Genomic DNA, 10,651 nt, shown 5'->3' on the forward strand with positions numbered 1-10,651 from the left:
AACCCAGCGGGGACTGAAGAAGCTCAATGGGCACAGAATACTGGCTGGCTGGCGGGGTGGGTGGGAGTGGCTTAGAGTCACTTGTACCCTGAACAGAAGCATGGCACACTGCAGCATTTTGTTGCAGGGCCCCACTTGTAAAGGTTAGCATTTCAGTAATCCACTTGAGAGACCTATATCCTACTTAGGTCTCTCTTAATAGGTCTATCTTAAAAGAATATGCACGCTGAGTACTGAAAGCCTGAGTTTCAATCCCTGGTGTTCACAGTTAACAAATTCCAAGGAGCAAGCTTGGCAAATACCATGCAGAGTAAAATAGCCCTCTGCTAGTTGGAACGGTAGTTTGATTTCCTGTGGTGCTGCTTGTAACGTCCTAACAGTAGTAGCGTGAAGAATTTCAGCAATCATACAGCAGTAATCCGTAGCCTGTAATCACAGCATACTTGCTAAGGTGTGCCTGTTCTCTATAAACTTCAGGTGTTTTCGATTTGAAAAATTCTTAATTATTCACAATTAGAAGCCCTTTTTGCTCTTCCCAAATTCCAGGAGGCTCATGGATTCGACCTGCTAAACATTAAGGCTGAGCATGGTGAGTGAAAGGCATGTACTCTATCGGGGACCTCTACCGCTGCTAGAAATGTGTCTTCTTAAAAGTGCAAGACAAGAAGTCAACCTATGTCACTCCCAAATGTTTCAGTTTTGGCAGTTCTGACCTTTCCTGAATGTAAAAGGGTAGCATGAGATACATATAGTGGTTCTCAAGAAATCACTGTAGTAAGCCGATTGAGGACAGTATGTATTGTTCTTGTTCTTTTAGTGCAAGGATTTACTCTTGTGCAACAAAGCAGCCTATGCTTCCTCTCCCATATGCTTCCTCCCCAAATCAGCTCTGGAGAATTGGGGGAAACGGCAGAAAAGATTTAGATACCTCCTTCCCTGTTCCATCTTAAGACTGCAACTAGACACATTCTCCATGGGTCGAACATAAGCAAAAAAAAAAATGCTTTCTCCTTGCTCCCACTAACTCCCTCAATATTCTGTTCACCACCTAGCCTGATAAAGACTTCTTAAGAATTCAATAGCTTGTTAGCTATTTTGTGATATATTGGTTGGCTTAATAAAAGTATTATCCTAATTTGGATTTATTTTATTTTTTTAATGGGTCAAAATGGTTGCCTTCACTGCTTGTGTCTTCCAGTCCCCCTTTCCCCCTGCACCTTAAAAAAAAAAAAACCTTTTCTCTCTGCTAGGTTTGAATTTCTATCAGCAAGTGAAATTGTTGAACTTCATCAGAAGAGAGGTCCATCAGTGTCGATGCTACAGTTGCCAGGAGAAATTTCAATCGAAAAGGGAGTTGGTAAATCATATGGAAGAGACCAGACATATAACACTTCTGCCAGCCAGATCCATGTGGGATCAGCCACAGTAAGAGTGTTTTTATCTCCAGCGTTTTACTCAGTGCATGATAGTGACCTGGTTTGCACGGCACAGTAAGCCGTGTGTCCATGTGAATGTGCAGCCCTCCCCCACCAGAAAGGAACTTACAACCACTTTGCTGCACCCCAGATCTTTTTTACTGACCTGAGGAAAATAAGCTTTGGCTTAGTAGTGTGTCCTTTGAACCCAGACTTGTGATTACTAACCATCACTAACCATGATCTGTAGCCAAGAGCAAACCTTGGTTACAGGTTATAATTAGTGCAGAGACAGCTTAACCATAAACACATTAAGCCAAACCTTGGCTAAGCTCAACCCATCAGTAAAAAGTACTGGGGAGAGGAGCAAAATATCTGGGAGCTCCTCTCCTGGAGCCTGCAAAGTCTCAGTAAGTCATAGTTTGACATACTGTTTCATGAGAACCAGCTTAGTGTCTTGTAAATGAGACATGGATTCCGCATTCTCTGCCCTTGCTGTACCATATGGGTCTTTTCCGAAGACTTAATAAGTTTTATGTGTAGTATACACATAAATACATAATACACATACATACATACCTTAAGAGTAAAAGGGCAATAGAACAGACTGCAATGTCCGCTTTGCTTGGCTGAAACATGGGTATTACCCAAGTGATATAATACAAGGAATGCAATATGCCCCTTGGTGAGTGCATGACTCATGATATGATACAAGGAATGCAATATGTCCCTTGGTGAGTGCATGATCCAGGTTATGGATCAAGTTAGAAAGATTTGAGACTGGGCGATAGTTGGCCATCGTGGCCGCATCTAAAGATGGTTTTTTAAGAAGCGGTTTAATAACCGCCTCTTTCAGTGGTTCTGGGAAGGTTATGGATAAAGTTGGCTGAAATATGGGTATTACCCAAGTGATATAATACAAGGAATGCAATATGCCCCTTGGTGAGTGCATGATCCAGGTTATGGATAAAGTTAGAAAGTGAGCTGTCCTCGACCACAAATTTATATTTTCACTTTGGCTGTGAGTAAGGGACCCAACTCCTGCCCTGCACCCAGAACTCACAGTGCAGTGAGTTGGATGGAACCAGGTCATTACTCCAAGTGGAATAAATCAAATACAGGGTGGATGTTTAGAAATAATTTACAGTATTATTACCTTAAACAGACCATAAACTCCTGCTAAGATTTCTAATAACTAAATGTGTTGATTTATGTGAAAGAAAACATACTGTGCATATATGCTTGCCCATCCAAATATTGGGGCTGCTTTCCCAGCAGTGTGGGGAGCAGTATTAGGAAACGTGTTTAAATATTGCACTCATGTGGGAGGTCTCAAATTGTCTCTCTTTCCCATGCAATTGGCACCCGCCTACATGGTTACAATATTCATATGCATACCCCACACTAGGCTTTGTCAGCCGGGATATGCAAACAGTAAGGTAATGCCATGTGGAAGCAGGACCAATGTTGCCAGTTAAAAGCATGTTTGTAAATGGGACTTTTCACTGACAAGGTATGACGTTGTTCTTCACTGTTCTTTCCAGGTATTATTTTCCTACCTATGAAAACGATACCCTTCTCTGTACGCTCTCGGACAGCGAGGATGAATTGACAGCTGGGAAACAGAAAGAGGATGTGCCTGTCATCAGCGAGGATATTTCTAACATAGAGGCTCTGAAACGGACGAGTGTGTTAAATCAACTTCTTTGTGAGGAGATAAATAATGGAGAACCTTGATAATTAAGTGAAGCATCTTTCTGAATACGCAGTTTCCTCGCAAAGCAAAAGGTGATTTGGTAACCTTGACAGGCTGCAATAGACCCATCCTGAGTGAGAAGCTAAAAAAATAAATTAGAAACTAATCCTATGTTCTTAGGCTGTGTTGTAGCCTGACCCCCTCCTTTGGTAATTCTTCACAGAACTCTAGCCCAATGGTTGCCATCAACTTGATTTGAACTGATTTTATAATGAATTGATTTTAGAATGCTGTATTATTTTACTGTTGTTAGCCGCTGTGAGCCCGGCTTCGGCTGGGGAGTACGGGATATAAATAAATTATTATTATTATTATTATTATTATTATTATTATTATTACTACTACTACTACTACTACTACTACTACTACTACTACTACTACAAGACAGTGCACATTTACTGAGTCGATCTGCATTCAGTTAGGCTTGCTTTTGATAAACCGTTTAGGATTGCAGCTATAGCGCTAGAAACAGAATTAGTTTAGCTGTTAGAAACATACTGTCATGTTCATTGGTATAGATCCTTTTTCAGCGGAACATCTCCAATCAAGCAACTTTTATGCCTGCTGTTTTACAGCTGTAAACAGGAGACAACCTAGCCCCTTATGTATACTACGTTGTGATGTTTAGAGTCTGATTAGCAGACAGGATTTCAGCTTCCTCCGTTCAGATCTGATTTCTTGTTTAAAGCGAATACAGGAGATAATAGAGTGAAATATTCATGTTGAGGCTAATTTCTACTCTGGAATGCTCTTAGGGCCTGGTCATATGTTACACAGTGGTATGCGAACTGCTTCCTTGTCGCTTCTTCTCTTGCTGCTTACTTGGACGCAGCATCATTCAGGAAAGGCCAGTAATGCGGTAACACGAATCTGATCTTAGCCATGGACATACATAGGCTTGTTGTAACAACGAGAGGAGAACTTGATCTGGACCAGTGAGAGGCCGAAGTGGAAGGAAGCTGAAAGATCCCTGGGGAGAGTTCCAAGTCAAGGGGGATGGAGGTGGAAAAGGGTGGCTGGGTGGAGGTTAGAACTGAAAAGAAAATATTTGGAGAAAGTAATCAAGGAAGGAGGCAAAGGTCGCCAGAGACCAGATGTAAAGAGAATAATTCACCAACAGTAATTTAAGAAACATTAAGAACATGAACTAACCCTCTTTGGCCCTTGTGGTCTCTTCCAACTCTATGATTCTATAATTCTATGACTATGTTCTGCCTCCACTGTCAGAGGCAGCGCGCTTCTGAATACGAGTTGCTGGAATTTGCAGGAGGGGAGAGTGGTCTTGCACTCTAGTGCTGCCTGCGTGCCTTCCATAGGTATATGGTTGGCTGTTATGAGAACAGGATACTGACTATTGGCCTGATCCAGCAGATTTTTCTTAGGTTCTTAAGTACTACATTGAGGAGGACCAAACTGAAGAAGGAGACAATATTTGTTGCAGAGTGAGTTTGGCATTTCGGAATTGTTACAGTTCTGCTTAGGGTAAATAACACAGTTTGCAAGTTTACTGTTGACCAAGCAGCTTTAGACACCAGCCAAGTGGACTTGCAACTTTAGATAGCAGCCGAGTGGACCTCATCCAATTCCCTAAAGGCTTAGATTTACCACAACTTCTTCGTCTTATTGGCAAAGATTTCCATGTTTGGGTAAAATGTATACACCACCTAGCTTTAGTCCGCAAGGTTCCAAATTCCCTGCTTTGTTTATTTTTAAATACCTTTTTTCCATTCCTGTTAGAAAGGTCAATAGCCACCTAGCCAGATTTGGCTAATAATAATAATAATAATAATAATAATAATAATAATAATAATAATAAATTATTTATACCCCGCCCATCTGGCTGAGTCTCCCCAGCCACTCTGGGCGGCTCCCAATCAAATGTTAAAAACAGTACAGCATTAAATATTAAAAACTTCCCTAAAGAGAGAATGGTTTGTGTAAATTCAGCCAGTGATTTCATGACTGGAGTGTGATTAGGACTAGACATGTGTATGACTCACGCTTTCACCTGGTGCAGAGGAGCGGCTAAGTCTTGCTCAATTCCTCTTGGCTCCAACACTTGGCTCAATAGTTCAGGGTTAGACCACATGCTTTGTGTGCAGAAAGTTCAATCTTTGGTATCTTTTGTTAAAAGGATTAGGTAACAGGAAAGATATGTAAGTTCAAACACAGAGCACCACTTCTGTTCATAGCAGACAGTACAGAGGAATTAGCCAGTACCAGAAGCTTCCTATGGATACAGTGCTGTTGCCCCTCCCCTCTCCCTTTCACATCTTGTGCTCCAGAGATTATGAATTTTAAGAAGATGGGTTGGAGGATGTTCTTGTAGTGTTAGTGAGAGGCTCATGGGGTGTTCTAGAGCTGTAAAATTCTTATTTAATTAAAAAATATGGTAAAAATAAAAATTGGATCAGAATTTTTCCATGAGTCTAGCAACATACCCAAATACTCAGGTTTCCAGCAGGGGAGATGCTCCTCTTCTGCCTAAGGTACAATGGGCGGAGACATAGAATAGGGCCTTTTCAGTGGTAGCTCCAGGCTTTAGACTTCTCTGCAAAGTTCCCTTTCTGCTCTTCTTGAGAAGCCTTTCAATACATTGATGCTTTGATATGATTTTGAACTGGGCAAAAATAGAATGCTTCTGGTTTCCTGTGTTCTTGTGGCATTCATATTACTGCTTAGCTGTATATTTGTTTTTAGTTGGGTGTTGTGTTGATGTGTTATTTTGTTGGTATTACACTTGTTTCAGGGCCTTACTGTGCCAAACCAACAGCTAAAAATACAGGATGAATAAGCACACAGGTAAACCTCTGTAACAAACTGTATCTTAGAAATATGCAAGACAAATCTTAAGCAAATTAATTTATAGCTACCCCACGTTGCAGGTCCACAGCTAAGGAAACATGCCAGGGTTTTTGTTTTGTTTTTGTTGGGGGGGGGTTAGATGGGATTCTCTGGAACACAGATAACATGAGACAGAGTTAAGGAATGCTTCAAAATGAATAGATGGTGAATGCCTTTTGCAGCAAGAGATGGTTTTATATACTGTACTGCAGGAAAGGAGGAAGCCAACTTCAGAGAAAAGCGAAGACTTCAAAGAAAGGAACAATACTTTTTTAAAAAAAAAAACACCAACTCTTCGGTGCTATCTATACTCAAGGGGATGGGATCAAAGCTCAGTGGCAGCAGAGCACATCCTTTGCATGCAGAACTTCCATGCTCAGCCCCTGACATCTCCAGGGTTCTTTTTTAATACTTTTAAAACAGCAAATAGCAGGTTTTGGAAAGATGGTCTGTGACTGAGCTTCAGTGTTTTCATTCTCCACTATCTTGTGTTTCATGGAATCATAGAATTGTAGAGTGGAAGGGACCCTGGGGGCCATCTAGTCCACCCCCCTGCAATGCAGGAATCTCAACTAAAGCATCCAAGACAGATGGCCATCCAACCTCTGCCCAAAAAAACCTCAAAGGAAGGGAAGCGCACCATCTCCCATGGGAGACAAGCACTGGGTTTTTTTATTTTCTATGCATGTGGAGTGCATTGTCATAACTCAAGGTGCAGACTTCTTTCCTCCTCCAGTCTGTGAAATTATTTCTAGATGGTTATTCTTCTGTTTTATCTGCCAGGCATAAGATTGGTATTCTTTACAATACTGCAACTTGGAAATGTGTAGCTGCTCCCATGCCATGTGAAAGAGGCGGACTGGTGGTTCCATTGCCTTTAGTGCATGATGGAGTCCACAAACACCAAATTTTGGGAAATCTGCAAAGTGATATTCTGCTACAGTTCTATCATTGAGTGGTTACAAAATCCCACCATGAAGCAGGCAAGGGGAGAGAGGCTTTTTGGTCAGGTAAGTCAATAAACAGAAGCTTGGTGGAGGTAGAAGCAGGAGCTAGGAGCTAGGAAGTTACCAGTAACTTCAGTCTAATGCTGGAAGGGAATATTTGCCTTTATTACAGGCTGAGTGGGTTCTGGTTACTCAGCCCTCTCTGCCTTTGCTAGGAGCTGCTCTCTGTTAGGTGGTGACCAAGCACAGTGGCCAAAAACTGCCACCTGAATAATGCTATCATCATCATGTACTATCAGTTCCTGTGCTCCACTTTTGAGTCTGATTTTTTTAAAAAAAATGTGGAAATATTTTTTTGTTAATAGGTGGCCACCCTAGTAGTAAGTTGCTGTAAGAATGTTTGGGCGCTCCAAAGTGGGGTTATAAGTACTATAAATGAATAAATAGTTCTTAACACGGCAGCAGCAAGTAATGATATAATCATTCTGTGAGGATGCTGGAAGTAGTCAAGCCAAAGGTGACTTTGCCATCTTGTGTTTGAACCATATGCAGCTGGTTTTCAAGAAAGCTGTTTGTACATGAAAGGACTTAGATATTAGTTTAATATCAAGCTTAAACTTGAGGATTGGAAAGCTACAGCATGTTCCCACCCCCGTTGCCTTAGGGATGGAATCTCATGTTTGGGCAAGAACCAGGTTGCCTAGGCAGAGCTGACAAATCCATTCCTTGGACATACTGGAAAATGGTATTTTATGTACTTATGGATACTAATCTAGTAACCTGCTGGAGGGAGAAAAAAACTAGAATAATACAGTGAAAAACTTAGAGAGTTTTGGGAGAAAAATGCACCATGAAATAAATGAATGCAATAAAATTCAGTGACAATTGAAAGAGCAGACATGTTACTTGTTGCATTGCTGCCATGCTACAGCCACATCATGATTTTGGAGGGTTCTAAAATAAAAACTGCCCTTTTGACCATTGGCATCTTCTGCTCAATCCACCTGAGCCCACCCATCTTCACATGTATGGGAAGTTCCTAACTCAACAAGGGTATTATTATTATTATTATTATTATTATTATTATTATTATTAAGTTTATATACCGTCCTATACCTGGAGGTCTCGGGGCAGTTCACAGAAAAGATCACAAGATATATAATCAGAATAAAAACAACCCAATAACACCAAAAAAAAGCGCCACATTTTAGAAAGGTATAGGATGTCAAGCAGATCAACCTGGTTAAAAGGGAACATTTTTGCCTGGTGCTTAAAGGTGTATAATGAAGGTGCCATACGAACTTCCCTGGGGAGAGAATTCCACAGGTGGGGAGCCACTGCAGAGAAGGCCCATTCTCGTATTGCCACCCCCTGGACCTCTCGAGGAGGAGGCACACGAAGGAGGGCCTCAGAAGATGATCTCAGGGTCCAGGTAGGTTCATATGGAAAGGGGCGGTCCTTGAGGTATTGCAGTCCTGAGCCCATCGGCTACCCTCAACTGGTTTAGGGAGCCAACCAAAGCTGTCCCCAGGGTGTGGCTGCTGTCACATGCTGACAGCTTCTAGGAGTCACAGGTGAGAGCTGAGTGCAGGGTGGGGACCAAAGGTAGACAAATTACCCCAGAAGGAGCACGATCAGAAGCCTATATAATTATGTCAGGGTGGCTTACCTGTAGGCTTCCAGATGTTGGACTGCAACTCCCATCAACCCCAATCAGAATGGCCAGGGGTCAGTCTGAGAACACCTGGAAGTCCACAAGTTCCTCTTCCCTAGTTGAAATGATATGACTGATATAAAGAAGGTAGGAACATCATCACAAGGTATCACTGATGGTTATATGGAAAATGTCGACAAGTTCTCAAACCGTTTTAGTTTAACCATATAAATTACCATAGGGACAGTTTTGAGCACACAATTTTTTTTTTACTACACTGGGTTTGTTTTGCAAGGAAAATAATTTGCAACCATGCTAACAGCTCTAAAGAATAAAGTAAAAGACCCCGACTTTGGTGGGATCGTTGACCTTTAAAGCAGGAAAGATGACACAAAAGCTTAAGGTGAGAATTCATATGCAGAGATGTGGTTGATATAAGCAGGCAGGTGTGAAAACAAGATATTAGTCATCTATGATCACCACAAATTGGAACAAGTTATCTTGACAAATCAACCATTGCTGAGTATCCTTGAGCAAAAAGAAACAAGAAGTATGAGACCTAGAAATCCAGAGCAACGAGACACACATGACTATCCATCTAGACTACATGGTTTCAACTGCCTTCATAGGGACTCTTTAAATACAATTACAATATTGTAATTGAAGATATTCTGCTGAAACGTCAGTAGAGAAATTATTAAAGGCCACCCCAAGTGTGTCATACTAATGAAGGCATCTTGACATTTTGCTCTCCTTTAATTCTTAGAAGGTGTTCCCAAAATAATGGCAGAGGTCTAGAATTGTGCCAGACAGTTTTCCTCCATGAATTAGCAAATGGGCTGCCCCATATCAGAACCTTGGCTTATTTTCCAGTTGAAGTTGGTTCATTATTTGCATCATAAAAACACATATTTAGGCAGCAGGGGATACCTGCTGCCTAAATAGGCCATCTTCTCCCCCAAGGAGGAGACAGCATTGTTTTCTTGTGTGTTCATTTATCACTCTTTTTATAACATTTTACTTTTGAATAGTGGTACCTGAAGTTGAGCACAGTGGTTTGTGGTCTTGCCACTGCTAAGTAGGGAAGGAGGCTGTTACTCCTTGGGGGAGGACCCAAAAATGTCACAAAGAAGGGATGAGGCAAGAGTGGAATAGGATGTTTGCAGGCTTTTTCAACGGTATTTCAAATACAGTGGTACCTCGGGTTAAGAACTTAATTCGTTCTGGACGTCCATTCTTAACCTGAAACTGTTCTTAACCTGAAGCACCATTTTAGCTAATGGGGCCTCCCACTGCTGCTGCGCCGTCGGAGCACGATTTCTGTTCTCATCCTGAAGCAAAGTTCTTAACCCGAGGTACTATTTCTGGGTTAGCGGAGTCTGTAACCTGAAGCGTCTGTAAGCCGAGGTACCACTGTATACGTGATTTCACTTAAACACGTGATGCCTTGGAATGTAAACCCTGCATAAATTGGGAGTTGCCTGTAGTTTGATGTGTCCGTGACAAGCTCACTTGTGTGAAAAAAAAAGAGAAAGCCGGGAGTGTGTGGAATTTTTTTTTTTAAAAAAATGCAATCAGAATTATGCAAAGCAAGGACCGTTACACAATTTGGTCAACTGAACACTTCATTGTGATCATGGGATTTGTGATTTCTTGGTGCAACTTGCTTGCGACACACACACACACACACACACACACACCAGGAAAGCATTGGTTAATCCTTAATCTTGTCATGAAAATGCCTCTGGTTCCATCATTGTGGCTGTGCAGAGAACTGCTGACTTACGTCTGCCTGTGCAGATATGTGTACAATAGTGGCCTGAGGCAGCTGGCTCATGACAAATTGATGGCAACTTCCACAAACCCAGTGAGTAATTACTGAGCAGTTATAAAGAAATTGTAGCGCAACTGCCTGTCACCTAGTCGTTATTTCCTGATTAATGAACTTCAGGCAACCTTTGGGGGATGTGCACATTTGTTCCTCTTTAAAAATGGTTGTTGGCACCTGTGACAAGTAACAGAAAATTACCTAGTT

At 41.6% G+C, this 10,651-nt stretch overlaps 1 protein-coding gene across 2 annotated transcripts in view; it reads left to right on the forward strand.

Annotated features, from left to right (window-relative positions):
* ZNF277 (zinc finger protein 277) overlaps positions 1 to 3,497 on the forward strand; it is a 38,758-nt gene extending 35,261 nt beyond the window's left edge. For both annotated transcript variants that reach the window (XM_081878050.1, XM_081878051.1), the window contains exons 10-12: positions 547 to 589; positions 1,251 to 1,425; positions 2,960 to 3,497. In XM_081878050.1, coding sequence (XP_081734176.1) covers positions 547 to 589; positions 1,251 to 1,425; positions 2,960 to 3,152 — 411 coding nt within the window. In that variant the 3' untranslated portion in view covers positions 3,153 to 3,497. The remainder of the gene's footprint in view (positions 1 to 546; positions 590 to 1,250; positions 1,426 to 2,959) is intronic.
* The last annotated feature ends 7,154 nt before the right edge of the window (positions 3,498 to 10,651 follow it).

The sequence above is a fragment of the Podarcis erhardii genome, assembly GCF_964252035.2.
Source record: "Podarcis erhardii genome assembly, chromosome: 10".
In the NCBI taxonomy this organism is placed as follows: domain Eukaryota; kingdom Metazoa; phylum Chordata; class Lepidosauria; order Squamata; family Lacertidae; genus Podarcis; species Podarcis erhardii.